At 41.2% G+C, this 23,247-nt stretch overlaps 1 protein-coding gene across 1 annotated transcript in view; it reads left to right on the forward strand.

Moving 5' to 3' along the window:
- The first annotated feature begins 612 nt into the window (after positions 1-612).
- Positions 613-23,247, forward strand: part of TSPAN2 (tetraspanin 2) — an 87,576-nt gene continuing 64,941 nt past the window's right edge. Inside the window, exon 1 of the mRNA XM_042463512.1 lies at positions 613-852. Coding sequence (XP_042319446.1) covers positions 784-852 — 69 coding nt within the window. The 5' untranslated portion in view covers positions 613-783. The remainder of the gene's footprint in view (positions 853-23,247) is intronic.

Raw genomic sequence — 23,247 nt, forward strand, 5'->3', positions numbered from 1 at the left:
TATTCTTACAACAACCATGTGAGGCAGGGTGTGTGTGTGTGTGTGTGTGTGAGAGAGAGAGAGAGAGAGAGAGAACACTTTAAAAGAGCTTGTAGCTTCACAAAGGATGGAGGCGACTTGGATCTCAAGAGGAGCATCTCTTTTGGTCTTGCTAGTAGAACTTTGTTTTTCCTCCCGGAGGAAGAGAGGCCTGCCTGCAGCAATGTCCCTCCAATATCACCTGAACCAAGAACAGCCACGTCTTTACAAAATGCTGACTTGGGACTAACATGGTCTTAATTTTCCCCCTCCTATATGATTTAGGGTCTTTATGTCCAGAAGGAATCCCCAAATGTCCTCCATTCTGAGCCCAAGAAGCATGCATTTTAGGTCGCTGTGAGGGTTTTGAGTTTTTCCTTTGGGTCAGGTCCTCCCTTTTTTCCCACCCACCACCAGGCCCAGATATTGCAGAGCATGGAGCCATGGCAGTCCCAAGTGGTGTCAAACCGGGTTATTTCTGCCGTGCGGATGCAGAACCCAGATGGGGCAGGAGATGCCGCGAGGGAGCAGAGGGCAGGAAGGAAAGCCAGCACCTGCCCCCCCGCTGCCAGCTCCTCCTCCTCCTCCTCCTCCTCCTCCCTCCTCTCCTCCTTCCTTCCCTCTCTTCTGGTGGAAAGCAGCAGCAAGGACAGCAGCAACAGCCGGCAAAAGCAGCCCCCCCTTCCCTGGGTTGGTGGCAAAGGCGCCTCTGGTCCCTTCCTCGCCCGGCTCCAGAAGGAGGAGAGAAGAAGCCCAGGAGCCGCCATGGGTCGCGTCCAAGGAGGGATGCGCTGCATCAAGTTCTTGCTCTTCATCTTCAACTTCATCTTCTGGGTCAGTAGCCCCGCCGGGAGGGAAGAGGGCAGAGATGGAAGGGACCCCGGGATGGAAGGGAGGGGAGGGGAGGGGAGGGGAGGGGAGGAAGGAAGGAAGGAAGGAAGGAAGGAAGGAAGGAAGGAAAAAGGAGGGAGGGAGGGAGAGAGAAAGAAAAGAGGCAAAGGTGGGAGGCATTCCTGCAGCCTTATCACTTTTGGGGGGAACGTACTAAAACAAATGACAGTACTTGCCCATAGGGAAACCATACTTGCCCATAGAGAATCACTGGCGAATACTTGCCCATAGAGAAAAAACATTGGCGATGTATTCTCCAGTGATTCTCTATGGGCAAGTATGGTTTCTCTATGGGAAAGTACTGTCATTTGTTTTAGTACTTTGGGCAGGGTGACTAGGCTTGGTCCTCCTTTTCCCGGACACGGTCCTTCATTTCCAGCTTCTGTCCAGGAGGGATTTTAACATATCCTCCCTTCTGAGCCAGACTATATATTTCTGTGAGTGTTTTGAGTTTTGCTTTGGTCCTGTCCTCCCATTTGTCTGGAAGGTCCTCCATTTTGCGATGCCTCCTCCTCCTCTGGGCTGAGGACATCTGGTCACCTTGAGTTTGGGGGGCAATGGGATGCAGGGGGTCTCTGGGGGTCTGTCCATCCAGGCTCTGGGTCCTTCCCAGCCACCACTTCTGCTTTTGAACTTCTCTTCTCAGGCTGGAGTCAGGGTGACCAGATGTCCTCCTTAATGCCAAGGCTTAGTGTTAAAATTGAGCACATGTCAGGAAAAAATAGAGGACCCCAACCCAAAGGAAAATTCCAAGCACTCTTATCAATTTAATTACATGCTTCTTAGACAGGCTCAGAATGGAGGACATTTGGGGATTCCTCCTGGTTGAAATGGAGGACATGTCCTAAAAATGGAGGGCATTACAAAAGAAAAGCTCAGGACACTCATAGAAAATCTATACCCATACTTCTTAACAAGGCTCAAAATACAGGACATTTGTGGATTCCTCCTGGACAAAAGGCTGAAATGGAGGCTATGTCCTGGAAAAGGAGGACAGGACTGGTCACCCTGTTCTGTGTCCTGCCCAAAATGGAGGACATTTGGGAGTTCCTCCTGGACAGAAGGTTGAAATGGAGGGTGTTTTCGGAAAAGAAGGACATCTGCTCAACCTGGTTGCAGCCCAGTGTTCCTTACTCATAGATCAGCTGTAGCACGAATCCCAACCTTTGGGTTGCTAGTCATGAAATTCTGTCCCCTCCAATCCCTTTTGAGCACACTGGCAGCTTAAAAGCCCATCTGGGTGGCTGGACAGCTGGGGAAGATGGACAAGGCCTCTGTGAGGAAAAGCAAGGCTTTCCTTTGTGTTGAACCTTCTCTTTGGGGCTGCCTGCCTCTCCCTGGTTGCAGCCACACTGCAGAAATAATCCATTTTGACACCACTTGAACTGCCATGGCTCAGTGCTATTCTGAGATTTGTCATTTTGTGAGACATTTAGCCATCTCTGTCAGATTGCTCTGGTGCCATAGCAAACTTCAATTCACAGAATGACATCGCTTTGAGCCATGGCAGTTCAAGTGGCATCAAACTGGATTATTTCTGCAGTGCAGATGTAGTCTCTCCCATATCCTCATTAGCCATTGTAATGGCCAAATGCAGGCCCATGACTAACATCATCATTTTATTTTTCCATCTTTCTCCTGTATCATTTTTAACACTTTTGACGAATGAAGAAGCCAGTGGAGCTTCAAAAGCAACATGTATAATGTGCATTTTGGTTGGCCCAATAAAGGAATCACTGTTTTGTGGATTTTGGATAATACTGTACTCCTCTGTGTGTGGTTGTCCTCCTCTCTGCACTGACAGATACACTTGTGGGTTGATGTATCTGTTAGGACAGGGATGTGCATGTAGGAACTCATCGGAAGACAGTGAAACAGAGTCTAATGCATTTACTGTGCAAATGAAGCAGTTCAGATACAAGTGATGTGCTATAGGTTTTCTGTCATTCAGTGGAATATGACAGCGCTGGGAACATGTGGTCTCCTCCAGGTATTATTGGACTGCAACTCCCATCACGCCCATCCAGCATAGCCTGTGGGAAGAGGAATTACATCTGAATGTCATTACTAGAGCAGGGCACCCTTTCCCAAAGGTCAAGAATGATGGGTATTATTATGCAGTCTGGAGGGCAACGGATGCAAGGAGACTGGAATAAGGCATATCGTCTTGAAATTACCAAACACTCCAAAGCCTGGGCAGTAAAAGGAATATTTGTATCCCATCCAAAGCTTAGAAAATTTATTTTCAACTACGTCTCATAGAATGCTGCTTGAAGGAATTCTGAGAGCTGTAGTCCAAAAGAAATTTTTTTCCCTAAGCTCTAAGTGGATAAATTACTTTTATTGGTGTGTCCTTCTGCATGTCATATTTCATTTTGAAGCTGATGAGACTGTCAGCCCAGGAGAGGCATATCTCTCCTCATCTCGTGAAAATGCCCCCTATCTTTCATTTTCCCCTTTGGCTTGGGTCATGCATGCTAGTGTCACAAGCAAAGCAGGACTGCTCCAGCTGAAACAAATTAAAAAAAAAAAGGATGAAACTCATAACGGCACAAATGTGCCATTGCCTCCGATAAGCACATGAGCGTGATGTGGTTTTTAAGAGAAGAGTGTTTTGTTTTCTCTCCTTCGTGGCAAATCAGTCAAGAAACCACTATGTATTTTAAATAGCACAGATACATAAGTGTTGGTTAGAATACTTATAAGAAAATCTATCCATTTTATAAAGCTTTGAAGCTTTGTGGCTGACTTCCTTAGTGGTATGTATGTCATGATCTTCATGCATTTGGACAAAAAAGGAAATTTAAACACACACACACCCCTCCTTTAAAATCGGATTGGTGCAGCCGTCCCTTATTTGTGTCACAAGTGTAGTTATTACTGGGCCTCTTCATAATGACATTTATAATATGTCTCACTCATGCTTTTGGGATGCCCCATTAGTCCAGATTTTAGCATGTTTTTATCTGTGTTTTCAAGCGATGTGCAGCAATCTCCTAGTTAGTATAATGCAATTTATCTTATCTTAAGGAGTGTAATTTATTGTGAAGGTATATTGTACAAAATCCAACCAATGCTGGTGATTGTGTCTTGAACCTGTATATTGAAAAAGACAAGAAAAATTAACTGTTCAATCTCAGCATGTTCCTCTTGTTCCAGTTGCACTGGGCCAGCCCCTTTCCTCTCCTAACACTGAAAGAGCAGAATTTTAAAATAAGCAATCAAGTGACTTTCCAGTTCTTGAAGAGAATAAGCAGCTATGAAAAGTGTATATATATATAGTAGAAGAGCAACAAACCTGTAATAAATTCTGTCACGTAATATTATAATTAAGGAGGTCACAGGTATGAATATGCAAGAACCTATGCATCATCTACAGGGTCACCATGAGCCGAGATCGACTTAAGGGTGGTTAACAACAATGTCTTCAACAATAAAATCTCAGTGTTCAGTCATGAGAGAGAGAATAAATGTGAAAAGATCTCCCACCTCACATCTTTTGGTGGATTGGTTAACATCATGGGAGACAAGTGCTTGTGGGTTAGAGGAGACAAAGACAGAATTATTGTAGAGGTTTAGAAAGAATAAACTGAACTGAAAGTCATGGCTGTGATGGAAGAGAATAGTAGCCCTTTAGTCCCCATTCCTTTTGTTGTGGTTTAAATGGCTGTTCCAAAGTCCCTTGCTTGAGTGTTAGCAGCTGGGAGGATTCAGCCTCAAAAGGGCATATAGTAGAAGAGCAGCAAAAGGTAAAGGTAGTCCCTTGACGTGAATGTCTAGTCATAACTGACTGTAGGGGGTAGTGCTCATCTCTGTTACTAAGCTGAAGAGCCAGCATTGTCTGAGGACTACTCTGGTGATCATGTGGCCAGCATGACTGCACTGAACTCTGCTACCCTCCCACTGAAGTGATACCTTTTTATCTACTTGTATTTGCATACTTTCAAACTGCTAGTTTGGCAGAAGATGGGACTAGTGACAGGAGCTCACGCTATCATGCAGCACTTGGGCCTCAAACTGCCAACCTTCTGATCTTCCAATTATCAGAACTGACAGCTTTACTAAGCCACTGCACCCCCAAGAGCAGCAAACCCATAATAAATTCCCACAGACATTTATTATAAACCTATGCCTTTACTTTAGGATTTTAAGTGTCTTTAGATTAGGAGGTGGGAATCATGCGGCCTTCCAGATGCTGTTGAACTGCGACTCCCAACTTCCACCACTTCCAGTCCAAATAACACAAAAAGCAGTTGGAAGCCAAGCACACAAACACATACACAATGCTAGAGGAGCATACAACTGCAAGAAAAATGTACAACATAACTCAATATGCAAAGCAAGCCCATATGATAAGTGTAGAAAATCTGTTGTATACAAAACAAACATCGATTATGTTGCAAGTGAAAGAACTACTGGATTGAATGAGGTTATTATGAATAACATGGGTGAAATCATAGAATCATTGACTGAAAGAGACCTCAAGTGGCTGCCATATAGGAACACAGGAACCCAGAATCAATGCACCCCCCCAAATAATTATAAACCACATGCAAAACAAGAAATGAGCATAATTGTAATAATATATGAATGTAAATAAAGGTTAGCACTACAAAGCAGGAAGGAAATATGTGCAATAAAAACTAAAATGTTGCTTCAATATTTAAATTGAACATACAGGATTTCTAAATATTCAATTTCAACCAATCTTGAAGATCCCTGGTTCATATCCAGGTGAGGGCCTCCTCCAGACATTTACTGTCTTGATCGCTGCCAGATTTGAACAACAGTATCTTTTATTTACATTCACATTTTATTACCATTCTATTCATTGCTCATTTTGCATCTAGTTTATGGTTATGCAATAGTTCTTTCACTTGCAATATAATGCATTCTGCATACTTTAGATTTGTTACATTTATCATATGAATGTGCTTTCCAAATTGATTTCTAGTCAAGTCCATGAAGGCACCTGATGAAGTGGACTTGAGACCACAAAAGCTTGTGCTAGAAATTTCTTTTTCTAAGTTTCAAAGATGCTACAGAATCCCTTTATATCTTTGGTATGCTGAAAAAGGCATAACTCTTTGAATACATATTGATTTATGTTGTGTATATTTAGCAATTACATTCACCTCTAGCATTATTTTGTATGTGTTTGGACTGCCAGGCCAACAATATCTGAAGAACTGCATGATTTCCACTCCTGCCTTACTCCTTCCACTCCAGCATCTGGGTTCTCTTTTCACCAGGTAGTGGTGCAATGAAGCCAAGTTTTCAGGGTCAGTGTCCTGAGACCTTTTGAGTAGGAAAGTTGACATTATCTGCAACATCCCTGTTTCCTGTTTCCCCTGAGTTTAACTGCAGTCCTCATAGTAGCTGGTAAGAAAGTGATCTTCCCCTGCAAGAATAAGTTGTTCTGAGTTGCTCTTGGTGTAATACAAGATATTTGGAATGGATTGGTCTTGAATGTGCTATTATGAATGACTGCGTTTGCAATGACTGTTCCTACTGGTGCAGCTAAAAACTGCTCATCCTGGTTTATTGATATGCATCTGTGAAGCCACCTGGATATTTCCTGGGATTGGGGACATAGGGGACGGTCATGATGAGAAGTTCACATGTTAGTTCTATAACACTGTCTATATCTTAGCATCAAATGTGCATCTCCAAAGAGACAAATTTGGAACAACGTTTGATTAAATCTTTGGTCCTTGGGCTCCTTGACACCTGAACTCCCAGGACACTCAGTCAGCATGGGCAATATTCAGAGATTCTGTGAGTTGAAAAGATCTGGAAGACTGAAGGTTGAGAACCAGTGGCTTGTAAAAAACTATAGTTCCTTTTAAAGGTGGCAGAACCCAGTGGACTCCCACAAGCACCGGTAATTACACTTTTTCCTTTTGGTATATCCGGTGACTGCTGCCACCAGCAGCACATCTGTCTCCTCATTTCCAATTATTAACTGGCCAGGACATTGCATGGTCCTAAAGATGGTTGTCGAGAACTGGCAAGAAGAAATCAGGCAAGAGAAAAGTCTGCCAGCTCTAAACAATGCGATGTTAGATGTCTGGAGCTGGACTTGAATGTTATGGTTAGCAAACATTTGTCTTTTTTCCATAGGGAAAAATGGAGAGATAGCTCTATCTGGCAAATTTAGTTAGAGTCAGAAGGCTGGAAATTTATTTCTAATTGACAATCAATGTAAACATCACTGTTTGCTGGATCAGGGTAATTTGTCAATCATGCCTAAATTATTCTTTTGAAAATAGCTAAAATTGTTCATTCTTTAGGCTAATATCTTGCCTGAAGAACTGTAATCTGCTTTCTCAGAAGTAGCTTTTGATTCAACATCTTTAATTGCATGGTAAAGGAACAATCATGAGATTGAGAGCATTTTAGGCAACGTAGTGAATATAGGTTTGCTCTTTGTCTTGTTAACAGTTAGGCTTAAGCTTCTCAGATTCTTCTCTCATAAGAGTCCACTGCTTTGCTGCATACTGCCCTAAATGTTTTATCCCTGAATTCCTGAAGAACAAACATCAGTATAAGTTGCTGGTATTCTAGTTTATATTTTGTGTAACACATCTCTCAGATCTAAATACCCACATCAACCCGTCAGTAAAAGAAAATAGACTGTCAGCGAAACCATAGAAACAGCAAAGGAAATAAACAGCCACAATAGGGCACATTTGTTTATCCTTGGCATTGTTTTGCTATCAACACACTTTCCCAGAGCTCTGTGGCTCTTGGTGCCTAGGCAGTGCAGCTGATCTCTAATCTGGAGAAAAGCATGACACACAAAAAAAAAAAAAATCTTAAGGAACACTATGGGCTTCTTTAACATGGGCATATATTCCAGAGCATAAAAATGACCCATAGAGATGTATACTTTCCCCATGTGGTTCTTTTGTAATGTTGTCAAGACTTAGAAATCTAACTTTCCTTAGCGTAGGCAGAGGAATTCTGTGCTCCTCTGGTCATGTTGAACTGCAACTCCCAGCTCCTAGGGCAGCTGAGATTTACAATCCAACAACATCTGGAGAGCTAGGAAGCATCTCCTTCCACCTTAAAACTTATTCCCCCTACCCTTAAAAGCCATTGAGTTTAGATTCAAATTTGGAATGCAGAATGGTTTTCCAAATGTGCAGTCAAACTTTATTCTGATGCCTCATTTTTCAGGGAATATATCACATGGCCATTCACAGATCTGCATGTGTATTGATACATTTTTTATTAACTGCTGTCAGGTCAACTTTGACTTACAGAGAGACATCCAAGTCCCCCTATTATCAACAGCCATGCTCATGTCTTGCAGACTCAGGATCATGGCTTCCTTGAAATTCATCTGTAATGCGGTCGTCCTCTTTTCCTACTGCCTTCTACCTTACCAAGTATTAATCACATTTCTAGTAAGTCATCTTTCCTCATGATATGGCCAAAGTATGACAGTCTCAGGCCCCATTCCCACTGGCCCAGTTAATGTGGGTGGAACTGGGTAGATCCGGATGCCCCTCCCCCGAATCTCTCAGCAAGTGCCCACTAGATTTGAGAGGCATTTTAACCCGAATGCCTTATCGGGTTTAACTTGAAGGCGCCTGCTGTCAACCAAGCGATCGTCATAGGTGACGTTTGCAGGGGCATCAGAAGTGTTCTCCCCCCTTCTTTTTTAAAGGGCCATGCACAAAATGCCCCAAAGTGTGCACATTTTGTCAAAATTTAAAATATCTTTTGTGGGGGAGGGGGCATTTGGGTCAGTGTAGGTTATGATCTGCCCTTGGCCCCATTTTCAACCCCAAAATGCAAGCTAATGCATCTTGTATCCCCAGCTCCTTGCCACCCCAGAATGTCTCTTACACATGTAATAATAATAATAATAATAATAATAATAATAATAATAATAATAAATTCCTCACCTCGGAAATGCCAGAAAAGGATGCGATTGTCATGCATTCTTTTTTGCTTTTAAAAGGCTACCTGTGAATTGCTTAGAGACAGTAGCAAAAGCATGTATCGTTTTGCCAGTTGCCTAATTGACAAGAGCAACAAATGTAACATTCGAATTATAGCATTGATTCACAAAGGAAAAAAAGTCTAGCCCTTTGCAAGATTTCCCCTTTGCTGGAAGCCAGCAAATAGAAGGGAAAGTGAACAAGCAGCTAGCCATGTTCTATCTATCTATATCTGCCTCAAGAAAAAAAAAAACCATGTGCATATTTTGTCAAAATAATTTTTAAAAATAAAAAAAGGGGGGAAGGTGCCTGATGGGAGCTCCGTTTGTGCCCTGCCTTTGACCTGAACTGAACTGACCCTTTTCCTCCTGCTGACATTCTCTTCAGAGGGGCTTTGCCATTACCTTCCACTGAGTCTGAGAGAGAGTGACCTGTTAGTTCCAACTAAAGTAGACCCATGGAATCAATTGGGAATAAAAGGGAAATGCAGCGCAGGCATTCTGACTGTAGCATCCGCATATAACACAAATAATAATAATAATAATAATAATAATAATAATAATAATCCAGGAGCAAGAGGAAATAAAGCACAAGCAAGCACACAGACATGTCACCCAAAAAATCATGCGCATAAATTGTCAGAAATAAAAGAGGCTCCTTCTGCTGCAGCTGGATTTCCCTACATCCCCCGGCTTAGCCCCACAGCCCTATTTCCCTGGGCAATCCTCCTCCTCCTCTTTCCCTCCAACCCTCCCCTCCCAAGCTGCCCTGGCTCCTTCCTCCTCCTCCTCCTCCTCCTGCTCCATTAGAGAATGCCCTCCATGGCTCCCTTCTTCCCAAGGCTCCCTCCTCCTCTTCCTCCTCCTCCATTATCACTTTCTCCACTCCCTCTCCCTCTTACAGCCCTTTGCAGCCCAAAAGTCACCCTGATTTCCCCTTTTGCCTCCTCTCAGCCTCCAGTCCTTCAGCTCTTTCTTCCTCCTCCTCTTCCTGCCCCTCCCCTCAGATGAGGGGAGGGAATGCTCTGACCTCTGCCTGCCCTCTGACCTTAATCCCTCCCTGAATTTTCCCCGAACATGATCGAGGGCAAGTTCATATTTCGTGGAACCCAGGTCTTTTGGGAAAAGACAGATTTTAGCCCAATTCTGGATACCCCAGGGTAAGGGGCATTTCCTTGTGCAAGCCTCGACATGGATTGTGACAGAATCAGGCCCAATATGAACTTCATGTGCAAATTTCAAATCCTGAACCAGGTTAAATGGTAGTCTGAATGGCCCCATAGTTTAGCAGTCCTGGATTCTAGGGAGAGTTTAAGCTTCAATTGCTTTATTTGTCTTTTTAGTAGTCCTTGGTGTCTGTAGAACTCCTCTCCAGCACCACATTTCAAATGAGTTGATTTTCTTCCCCTCAGCCTTCTTCTCTGTCCAGCTTTCACAAACATTCATAGAAACTGAAAATAGAATGGCATGGACAATCCTAACTTTAGTATTCAATTATATATCTTTGCACGTCAGGATCTTATCTAGTTCCTTCATAACTGCCCTTCCAAGTCCTCATCCTCTTCTGGTTTCTTGAGTCCAGTCTCCATTCTGTTTAATAACTGAGCCAAAATATAAAATATCTTGAACTTTCTCTGAAGATGCCAGCCACAGATGCTGGTGAAACATCAGGAAGAAAATTTTCTAGAACATGGCCACATAGCCCGAAAAACCCACAAAAAACCATGGATGCCAGCCATGAAAGCCTTTGACTTCACAAACTTTTTTCATTTTCAGTGTCTTCATTTTCAACTTTAAAGTTATGTATATCGTCTGTAATTGTTATTTTTGTTTTCAAATGTATACCTACCTTTGCATTTTCCTCCTTGACATTCTTCAATAATTGTTCAAAGTCTTCGCTATTTCCTGCTGGTAGTATGGTGTCATCTGCCTTTCTTAAATAGTTGGTGTTCCTACCTCAATTTTCACACCTTCTTACTCCAAGTCTAGTATAAGTTCAGCATACAAGTTAAACAGATAGGGTGATAAAATGCAGCCTTGCCTGACCCCCTGGCCAATCAGAAAGCATTCTGTTTCTCTGTATTCTGTCCTAACAGTAGTCTCTTGTCCTGGAAACATGGCAATGTGTATAAAAGGCTTTGAGCTAGTAGTTGAACTTGCAGTGTCAAATTCTTCCCTGATCCTGAGTCCACTAAAACTGGTTCTGCTATCTCAATACTGCAGAACAAACCAAACTTGCTAAAGGAATCCCAAATGTATATGTTAAATCAAAGACTTCAGTTTATTCAACTTGTCATGCAAATAAGGATATTCACAGTATTGATTCTGCTTCTGGATTTCATGCAGAAGGATAAGAGGATTACTTCCTGTGCTTTCTCACTAGCAGGAATCTTGCACAGCTTTTACCAGTCATCTGATATACTTCCAAGCCTGAATTAATAGATATATGGCCTAGAAACTTGGTGAGGATTTTTAACAAAATGAAAGATGAACTACTTGCCCTGATTTCTGTACTAAATGTCAAATTTTGAACTTGTATAGATATTTAAGTAAATTGTACAGTTTTCAGCAACATGTGTGCCTTCAAGTAATTTGTCAACATATAGTGAGCCCATAAATTTCATAGGGTTTTCTTGGACAAAGAATACTCAGAGATGGTTTTGCTAGTTCCTTCCTCTTAAATATAGCCTACAGCACCTAGTATTCATTGGCAGTCTCCCATCCAAGTACTAAACAGAGATGACACTTTATAGTTTCCAAAATCAGACAGGATCAGGTACCTTTAGGGTACAACATACAGCTTTATGTTTCCCCTTAACGAGTTTCTCTAGCTTAGTTTGCAATGAGGTTGGGAATTGTGAGGTCTTGCAGATGTTGTGGCATTACAGCTTTTAGTATTCCTTCTCACTGGCTATGCAGACCAGGCCTGCAGGGACCTGCAGTTCAGCAATGTCTAAAGGGCCACGCAATTTCTATCTCTTATCTACAGCAACCCATGTCACTGTCCTTCGACCTCATGGAGACCTGGCTATAGCGCTTTCAGAGAGTAAAGAAAGACAGCATGTGGTTCTCTCTCAGTAATTGCTTCATCAAGTGGTTGCTGACTCAGGATGTGGCTGAGTTCTGGGATAGTACAAGGCAGACCGTTCCCAGCACTACCAATAAAAATTGATATTGTGCAGCTATTTCATCTTTTTCTCCATAACGGATTTTTGGTGGTATTAAAAAAGTTGGAAGAAATGGTGGGCAATGCTGGATTGTTTTGGATGAAAGATGATGTCTGGGTTTCTCTTACCTTCCACAAATGAAGGAGGGTGATGACACAATAAAAGTCTTTCTAAAGGCACCTATAACCTCCCTGTCTTGGCTTGATCAGAATACATTATCAAACTGAGATGCTTTTAAGCCACTACAGTTTTTAAGCACACTTCTTCGGGGCAGGAGCACTGTATTAGAATGGAAAGAACTCATTCTTAAAAGCTCACATCATTCTGTCAATCAATTGTGCAGCTCCTGCCAGTGATCAGTATTGTTATCTATGTATACCCATCACTGCTTTTTAAAATCAAAAGTATGGCTGTGGATTTTGCATCCAGTGGTTCAAGAGAGATTTGGAAACTGCTGCATACAGCATCAGAGATCTCCCTCCTTTAAAAAAATTCCTTTGGAATAAATAGCTGAAATTGGGAGCAGAGAGGAACAAATGAGAGATAAGCAGACTTTTTGCAGCACTCAGCTGGGCACAGTTAAGTTCTATATATGAGCAGTAAATGAGTGGTGTCACACACCATCAGACCAATATCCAGAAAATGAACCACTCATCTTGACCTTATTTCATCACAGCAACACAGGCAGAGTGAAATAAAAACAAGATTTTATTTTTTTCACTGGCACTCTGTGGTAGTACTGCTTGGCAGGATGAAGTAAAAGCCTTATTAGTCAAAGGGCTTGTTCAAACTGAATGTTGATTTATGCTTGAATTAAGGATATTTGCATACACATGTGATGTGCATGCTGATGGGCAACAAAGCAGTGGCAATGCAGGATGCTCTATGAGGTCATATAAATGTTAAAGTACATTGGGCACCTGGGGAATATGTTAACAAGCAGGTCATTGAAGGGTCTTAGTGCCATAGTGCAAACAAGACCATAATGAAGACAAGAAACAAAGTAGCCTCCCTGCTTGGAATGAGCATTTGCTTATGAACTTGTTCACCCATGCTAACTAATAATCATTGTTTCTAAAATGCCTGTAAGTCAGACTCTGGCCCTCCCCATAGGTCTACACACGCAGAAGTAGACTTCTTGATGACTGCAACATCGCAGCTGAAACATCAAAAATGATATCCATCCCACATCAAAAGCAAAACTTTTTAAAATGGAAGTACCTCTTACATTCAACTGCAAGGCTATAAAGGGTAAAAGTTCAATTGATGAGAGAGTGTAAAAACCTAAGTGGGAACTGTTGCTCTCTATGCATGTCTTATGCCAACCTGAGATCTTTAGGCACCGGATGGGATTAAGTATTTTAATAAATAAATAAATAAATGTACAGATGTTGAGCCTTACTTTGACATTGACAGTGAGTCACTTTGTATCACTGAACTTGGGAGAAAGCTGACTAGGAGTATGGGTTGCATGGTACATACCACAGCTCTGTCCTTCTACACTTTGCTGCCATTCTCCACTGCTTACCATCTAACATATGTGGCAGCCAGAAGACAGGTCCAGCCCGATAGCTATAGCTCTTTATATTTTTACTTTGCAAAGGAGAAGAGGTCACTTACCACAATTAGGATAAGAAGGAATAAGAATTGTACTATCTGTGGGCTACATCCAGCCCTTTGGCAGTCTTGAGTGGTGTGCCTGAGAGTCCAAGGGCAATTACTCTTCAACATTTGTATCAGTGACTGAGATGATGGGGTAGAGGGAATCTTGTTGCATCAAAAGTGATGTTTCTGGTGACCAGAATTTAGTTCTGTCAGGATCAAAGGCTGTGTCCACACTGCAGAGATAATCTGGTTCAACACCACTGTAACAGGCCATAGCTCAGTGCTATGGAATTCTGAGAACTGTAGTTTGTTGTGGCACCAGAACTACCTAAATACCCCAGTTCGCAGAATTCCATAGCACTGAGCCATAGCAGTGAAAGCAGTGTCAAACTGGATTATTTCTGCAATGAGGATGCAGCCTTTGATCCTGACAGAACTAAATTATGGTCACCAGAAGCATCACCTCTGGTCACTACAAATCTTGCTGGTGCAGCACTCTGAGGTTTGGGAAGTGCCAAAAGCAGCCCTCTGACCTTCAGCACATGGCCACCTTTCATCTAAATAGTTCTTTTGTTGACTAAGTGTATATATTTTTGTTTCCAGAGTTGTATATTTTTCTTTTCTTTTCATTGCATTCATTCCAGAGAATGAGGCTCAGACTAGATATTCAGCAGAATGAGACTATGGAATATTAAGTTGGTTAAATGGACTGCCCTACTTCAGATTGCAGAGGGAAGATTTAAATTTTGTTTAAATTTTGAAGATTCTGGCTTAAATCTTGTTGTTAGTCCCAACTACAATAGATTTTCTGAGTCAAAAGAACTTACAAACATGTTGGCTTCCTATTGATTTAGTAGCTTTGCAATAGCTGATAACAACTGGATTTTGGACTGCATCTTTATTTACAGAGGAGGCTTCAGGAGTGGAGACAAAGCCAATGTAAAAAGAGAGTCTAGTGCCCACTTGGGCATTGCAGCAGGAATTAAAGATAGGCAATGCAATACTCTCAATCAAATGCTAGCTCAACCGTTAGTCTTACCATTAGTTTTTAAGTAGTCTGTCTGGCTTTTTTTTTTAAAGGTCATTCCTTCATTTTTAAATCCAGATCTTGGAATACGGTTTGTAAAATGAAAACTTCCAGAATCCCTGACTGAACGTGACAAAAAATATTTTTTTATCTTTTTCATCTAATTTAAGAAAATGTTTCCCTTTAAAAAAGAAATAAAATGCAGAGCTACTCTGGAAATTTGGGTAGCTGTTTCCTGGTTGCATCACATGGTGCCAGCCAGTCCACACTGTGCAGAGCTGGCTTCTCCAAAAGAGCAGTCTCCTGGAAATTTTGCTTTCAAAATAGCTTTGTTTCTTTAAAAAAAAAAGCAGAGGGAGAGTCATGTCTGTATTTATCCTTAGGGATTGTTGATCCACATCAGCCTGAACATTTAAGAGATCATATTCTAAAAGTACATAGCTGCTATAGATATGAGATATTATACTATAATAATAATTACAGCAAAGAGCACTGTTTGAAATGTCTGTCATGGAAGCAGAACTGTTTGGGGTTGTGTGTGTGTGTGTGTGTGTGTGTGTGTGTGTGTGTGTGTGTGTTTAGTTTTGTTTTTTGTTTTTTTTCCTTCTGGCAACCTATCTTTCATGTCACAGATGCAAGCGAAACATCAGGAATAAACTCTTCCAGACATGGTCACATAGCCAAAAAGCCCCACAAAAAACTATGGATGCCAGCCATGAAAGCCTTCAACTTCATATCCTTCATGTTATTACAATCTCAGCCTATATTTTAAAATAACAAGTTAACATTTTCCTTTGTATTTAATACCCTTTCCTTGCTGCATTAGGTGGGAACTGTTATATATTTCCATTGATGAAAGGAGACTTGTGCTATTCATTTTAACAATGCCATTGAATCCCACAACAGGAGCATGATAGCTGCTGAAAAATCAGTAGAACTCAGTGACTAAAGGGCTTTTTTTTGGAACCACCTATTTCCGCTGATAATGGGACTGTGCACAAAGCTTTGGCAAATGGCCAGGTCTAGCAAGTCCCAGCTCACAAAACAGACTTTAACAATTGGTACAGCAGGCTCTACCACCACAGATTCTTCCATTATCTCACAACCTCTTTCTTGCTGCTCACTCACTTTCTTGGTTCTGTTAATGGTTGATACATTTGGAAGTTTACTTTACCTATCCTCCACTGTTTTTTGTTATTTATTTAAAATATATTTTAATTTCCTTGGAGATCTGGCCAAAGCAGTTGTAGAGACATAAAATAAAAACAAAATCCTCAGGATAAAACAGTTCAGAGGCAGCTAAAGCAGCAAAACATTCTGATCATCATCGTCCCATTTAAAGCATGTGGGCAAATGAACACATTTTGATCTGGCATCAAAAATATGGCAAAGGGGGTATTAACCATACTTTGTGGGGAAGTATGATGTCCTCTTCTGGGACAGGAACACTTCATCTCCCCTGCCCCTTGAAGTCCAAGCAGTTAAGCTGTAGGATACAGTTCAGAAATGCTTGATTGACAGTTGCAGAAAGTATTAACACTTCAGAGACCTCATTACATTACAGGCACAGGACTAGTCTCTTTCCTTCACCAGCTCAAGGCAAAGACCTTTTCCCTTAAGGTCGACATTTCCTTCGTACGTTTGCTCACCCCCACCTCACAGTTAATTTCTTCCCCCTTGCAGGGGCTGGGAACTTCTACACAGGCAGGCTGTGGAAAAAGTAGCCTTTAAGGAAGGGGTGATAGAAATCTGGCTACCACTGTACTTGTTTGGTACTAGAAGGAATCCTGGGGCTATTCCATTACATCTGCTCAGCATCCGGGAGTATTCCTGGTTTCACTTATACCAAGTAGTTGCTGGGTAAGGAATCACCATACCTGGTCAGTAAAGGCAAGCTGTCTACTTCTTTTGACTTTCCTGAGCTGCCTTCTGGCTAGGTTTTACAAGACTGCTTGTTACTGCCCCACTCTCTATCAGCTATTGCTGGTACCCTGGTCACAACCAGGTGAGCTGCGTCCTAATTTCTTTACCATGGTTAGCTTTACTGGTTTCTTCTTACTGAGACAGAAGGCTTGCCTATCCTTCTAAGTCCACTTAGACTCTGGTGAACCTTCAAGAGGATATTCAAGAGAAAGGCTCTTTCTCTAATTGTTATATACATATTTTCTATGACAAGGAAACATGGGAATTGAGCTTTTACATAAGACCTAAAAGCACAGTAATCTGAGGTAGGGACACACTTGGTGTGGAGTGGTGCAAAAGTGGCTGACAATATCCATTTGTCATAGTATGTTTTTTTTAAAAAAAAAAAAAACCTATGTACATTTAGCATGCTTTGTTTTGTGATCAGTAAGTGGAAGGTAAGCATAGCCACTTTGAGTTCCAACTTTGGGCAGGGGGAGTAGCAGGATATAAATATGTACTTGCTTGCTATAAATAAAAAAGATTTCATTTGTGGGACTGATTGCTGAGATATGCACTTCTGAGGAAATCCCATTGTGGGAGTGGGAAATGGGTTAACCATAGGGAAGACACTTTCCCATTAATGTCCAGTTTGACCCATAGTTGACATATACATGGAAGCTAGCTGAGGTCAAATGCCACTACAGAGGGGTAAGTACCAAAAGCAGGAGAAAAAAATACAAACCATGACCTTCCTCTTCTGCTTCATCCATCTGTTGAAACATGTGGTTGTCTATAAGAATTCTTCTGGAATTCCTTTCCCATGAGAGATTTCATTTGTATTTCTGAATGTTGTGTTGCTGCTGCTCCTGTTTATATTGATTGACCTCATATGATTAATCAAGTAATACTTTATTGTTTCCAAAATAGGCCATTTGTCTGTTCACTGGGGCATTGGAGACCCACCCCACTCCCTGATTTAAATGCATATGCTGATGGTTACTCACAAAAGTATGAATGATATCACTTGATTGCTGTGGATGTGCTTTGTTCAATCCACTTTGTGCTATAGGGAATATCTATGTTTCTGATGGTCTTTGTTGAGCCAATGGTCTGATGATGTAACAAGTAATGTTTTGCATGTAATGGCTGTCAACAGGCATTCCAGGATTATGAGCCAGAGTGTCTGTTTTGCTCTTGCATTTCCCATTGGTTCTGTACTTTATGGTCAAGGTCTACTGTGTATGTTCTACAATCTGGTGGGAATTTGCAGTTCCATTATGGAAGAGTCACTGGGGGCAAGAAGCACACAGCTTGCTTTAATTGCATTCTCTGATTTTTAACTCTCTAATGATTCTGAAGTGCCTAATAGGGATTAATTCTCCCTCTCATTTTTTTCTAGGACTAATAGTGGGATGTGTAGCCTCATTATGAGGCTTTTATACATATTTAAAAGGCTGGCAAAGAGTGGTTCACCCTCAGACAGTAGTTCTATAATTTAGAGGTTTTTCTATACTAATGAATGCACTGTGTGTATGTGTGTCCATTTGTGTAAGTATATCCACCAAAGCTCCAAGTCTGTGAAACTGAGACACCTGAAGCTTATTTAGTTTTAAAAAATAATGATTTTTTTATTTATTGACATACTTGTATAGCCCACAGTGCCATTCTACAGTTGTTATGTGACACACTTCCCAAACCAGCAAAGAGAGAACTGTAGTTAGGTGTGGCATTTTAATTTTTCCAGAAGGCCTTTAGGCACCTCCACATGGGCCATTGACACAGTAGGGAAAACAACTTCTCAGACAAAAGTCCTGCATCACTTTCTAGAGCCCCAGAATTTCAAAGACAAACAAAAGAAAAGGTACTGCTGCTTGATAAAGGAGAAGAGTGAGCAAAGGAGACAGGTAAAAATTCATTGGGTTGGAGGGAAAGGCCAGTGAGTAAGAAAACAAGTGAATGTGGCAAGAAACAGACAGAAGGAAAATAGTACTTGAGTGGGGAAGAGTAAGAATATGGTGAGAGAAGAGTGCATGGCTGGGTAAGGAAAGAGCCATGTAGTTCTGTGGAATAGAAAGAGCCCCAACAAAGGTGGGAAAGTGAAGGGAGAGGGAATCCAGTTTTGTCTGCAGATTTACACACCTATAGAGACTAATGCATGTTAGCAATGTTCTGTATCAGGAAACCAATACAGTCCCTTTTTTCTGTCTGCATAAGGTTGTGTTATCATTTGTCCTGTGCAGTGGTGAGAAGATTGGGGGGGGGGGGGCTGAGTGAGAGGGGCAAGGCAGAGAAATGAGGCTGTGAAGTGTGAACTATATACAGCTTCAAGTTTTCCCCATTCCTACTTCATATTATCCATTTGTCCTGGGTTAGCAAGGACAGCTCTGTTAATCCTCTGGTGTCCCACTTTCTCAACTGCTTTAAAAATGTCCCAGTTTTTCTGTGATTCTTCCATTTCCCCCTTAATCCTTGGCTTCAGTTTTTGCAAACTAGGTCAAATGCAAAAGTACTGTAGTTTGCATCCAGTATACTCAGCAGAAGGAAGTAGAGAAGGTACAGTCTAGCCCCACCTAAACTCTATACATGCATTCCAGGGTTTCCTTGCTTAAAATAGTTATTTTTGTATGTTCTTCCTCATTAATAATGCTTGCTCTCTTATTGCCTGGTCACACTCTTTTGACCACACTATGATGTACCTCAGCTACATTTGTACCAGTTTTCACCTATGTTCCGCTAATGTACTACCAAAGCAGTCTAGGAAATCAACTTGCCAGTGAATAGTACTCAAAGCATAAACTCCTGTCTTTGCACCTGCCCTTTTCTGAGATTTTGTGTTTTTTATATATACAAAAATGTATGTAAGGCCTGCACTGTGGAGCAATCCAGCTGTTCAAATCAATAGTGTCCAGCAGTTCATCTTTTAAGAAATGCTCTACACTTTTCAATCTACCAGATTTTTCTTAGCACCCAATTGGATACAAAATGAGCAGTTGGGAGAGGGAATTGTGTGACATTTGGAAAGCTGATAACACAACCTTATGCTGATTGTTGTAAAAAATGGGGGGGAGGGATAATATACACATATTATGGATTTGATGTAAGATATTGGAAAATGAGTGTGCAGAATTTTTTGCAAACGTTTTAAAGGTATTCAAGGATTATTGCTAACCTAGCAAAAATTCAGTATTTGGGAAGTACCAACAGGAACAGATTGGTATAACAGGAGAAAACAGGAATAGACAGATAACTATCTTTTCCAATCAAAGCTGACTCAAAAAGAAATATCACTGTAAAGCAGGTAGGAACCACTGAGTCTACTGTTGAATTTGCCACTGATACAAGCTATAAGCAACGGGGTGGACACATTTTGTTTTGTTTTTCTAGTGTGGGGTGTTTGAAACTGTTTTTTTTAAAAAAAAAGAAAAGTTGCAGACTAATATGAAAAGAGGAGTTCCTGGGCATGTTTTCTTCACCAGCAGTTCGGAGTTCCTTAAAAGTTGTGCACCCTCTCTTGGTCCTTAGTTTGACCTGCCCTTATTTTTTTATGCATTATAAAGTGGCATAGTGGTTAAATACTGGTACTGCAGCCACAATGTTGTGTGTTCAATCTTGGGGCTCCAAGGTTGACTCGTAGGGCAGTAAAATGAGTACCCAGCTTGTTGGGGGCAATTGGCTTACAGATTGTAAACCACTTAGAGAGTGCTTAGTTCACTATGAAGCAGTACAGAAATGTAAATGCTATTGCTTGCCAAATGCTATTGCACTGTCTTTCTCATAGAGAGAAAAGAAAAAATGAATAATACGCACAACATTAAAAACAAGTCCCCACACTAATCTAAAATCCTAACTAAACTAAAATGTCCCCATAGCCCTTGAACCTCACAACATATTCCTCCTTTCTGAAAATTAAAATCATTAACACAATAAACAATAATGGCACACCCAACAGTTGCTAGTAACAAACTGAAAAACTAAGTGCCTTTTCATGATACCTCAAATTTAGTATCTTAAGATAGTTGCCTCACCTTGCCTAATGTTACGGCCATCCTTGGCTGCAAGCTTAATGGCGATGCAAAGTAATGAAAAGTCACTTTAGGATTAATAGCATACTCCACATCTGCCTGTTACCCGTATTTCCTCCAATTCCACTAGACTCTAGGAAGGGTTTCATGGGGATTCTGAATACCCTGTGTTAATCATATACAGTAAGCTTGTGTGGTTATACAGGCTACCTATATACTTGGATCAAGTCTTGCTAGACATTTGAGATGCTTGAACTCTTGAATAAAACTCCAGTTCATAGTGGAGAGCAAAGTTTGGAAACATTATTTTTTTGGACAACAACTCGGACAATATCTCATGGACATTGGACATGATTGCTGAAGTAATCTGGTGGGAGTTGTAGTCCAAAAGTATTCATGGTTCCAAACTCTGAAGTAACTAAGGGATGTATACATCAAGAAGAGTGTGCATCAGGGATCTGCCAAGTATGAGTTAGACCATTTGTCAAACTCTAACAATTGGGATTGTCTGTGCAACAATGTATTTTTATTAACAGAAATTACAAATACTGTACATTATAAGCCCCTCTCCCTGGCACTGCTTCATCCAAATGTAACCAAACATTGTTATTCTGCCCCTAGACATTTTGCTATTTGGGAAAATGGGTGGGTGAGTGACAGTGTTTTGAGTCCAAGGGAACAGTCATGTATTGGAATGTAGGTGAGTGGGAGGACAGTGGGGCCTCCTTTCCTAGATTGTGCACATGTTTATCATCTTCTAAAGTGACTTCTGTGCATTGAGCTTCTACTGTTTATGTTCCTATGCTGAATGAGTGCTGAAAAGATCATTACCAGCTCATGTGAGCATTTGGAAGCAGCAGCCTGTCTCTGCAGGAAGGTGGGGGCTTGATCAGTTTTCAGATTTGGTAATGGGTGAGTTGCCGAAAGGAAAGGAAAGGAAGAGTGCCTTGGGATCGATCTGCTTCCTGATTTGCTGCCAACAAGCTGCATTATTGCATCAGCACATAAAGCAAAGCTTTTTATCCCTTGAACACTGACTGAGTTCACTTAAGTCATCTAAGTGTTGACTCCATCGCAATGGAGACTGTCACCAGCAATAAGAGGTGCTTCAGAAACAAGGGTTCATTTGCATGTGTGTGTGTTTGTGTGTGAGAGAGAGGTGGGAGGAAGTTAAAAAGGCATTGGGATAGACTTTTCTTTAACCATTATTAGAAATTCCCATGTTAGTCCAATTCAGCCAAACCGGCAAGTACTGCAGTATCTTAAAGGCTAACTCATTTTATTTGGCATAATTTGTTCAGGGAAAGAAGCCAACTTCATCAAGGACAGCTTCATCTGATGAACTGGCCTAAAGCCCAGAAAAGCTTATGCCAAATAAAACTTGGTAGCATTTAAGGTGCCACGTCTCCTCATTTTTACTGTGAGAAATGTTAAAGAAATGCTGTCAGTTGTTGTAACTAGTGATGTGTGAATCAAATACAACCTGTCTCACATCTGTTTCAGCAGATCAGGTGATCACATTTACTTTTTGCCCTTTTGGGATATTATTTCCTTTTTGGAAGTTGCTATTTACAACAAATCTATCACTATTACTACCCTGCATTTCCTGTAAAACCAGGACTCAAATACTTCTAGTATTTCATCAAAGCAAATTCTCTTCATTATTTCTTCGTGACATCTGGAATGAAGCCACAATAACAAAATAGATGTTTTAAAAGAAGGGACTGAGTACCTAAATGCTACTGTGCCATGTCACCCAGATCACAGTTTGGTCTTGGTTATGCTCTTGTTTGGTCTGAGAAATGAATGTGTTAAGCAGACCTTAGCTGTGGAATTGCACACAAGGGCAAAGAGCGTAGCTTTACACATTTCTGTGCAAAGCAACCGTTTCCAACAACAGCACTTTGAAGTAAGCAGCAGTCAACTGCTGTATTGTGGGGCATTACTAGAAGCTGGCCACAGGAAGCTGGCAATGAATCTGCATGTCATATTTCTCAGTATCAATATCCTGAGTGTTGTAATCCTGCATTTTCATGTCTGAGAAGTTACATATACTTTCTCACATGCCTAAATTAGCATTGAAATGCTTGTAATTTATCATGATAACACAAAAAATCTGTATAGCTTTACTATTTGTTGTTGTGTGCCTTCAAGTCATTTTCTCACTTATAGCAACCCTAATGTGACCCTATCATAGGATTTCCTTGGCAAGGTTTGTTCAAAAGGGGTTTGATTCTAGAGACCAGGTTCAAATTTCCACTCAGCCATGGAAACTCATGGTGTGACTTGCTCAAGGTCACCCAGTGGGTTTCCATGGCTGAACAGGGAACTGAACCCTGGTCTCCAGAGACATAGTTCAATACTCAAAGCACTGTACTATGCTGGCTCATAGCTTTAATATACACTGTATAAACATTACTCAGTTCAGTAAAAACAGCAACCTACTGATTTTGTTGCAACCATCACTGCACTGATCTTTTGTGTGACTAGGGGCTGCTGCCCCCATTGCACTCCCTATGAGAGGGAAGTGGTGTAGTATGATCGGTGTCACTGATACCACTTCCTTTCCAAATAAATCGTGGTTTAAAAAATATGTATGATAAAGCTCTTGGAGCTGGCTCATTCATGGGTTCATCATGAGTCAGAGTCGACTCAAAGGCT

The sequence above is a fragment of the Sceloporus undulatus genome, chromosome 4 (assembly GCF_019175285.1).
Source record: "Sceloporus undulatus isolate JIND9_A2432 ecotype Alabama chromosome 4, SceUnd_v1.1, whole genome shotgun sequence".
In the NCBI taxonomy this organism is placed as follows: Eukaryota; Metazoa; Chordata; class Lepidosauria; order Squamata; family Phrynosomatidae; genus Sceloporus; species Sceloporus undulatus.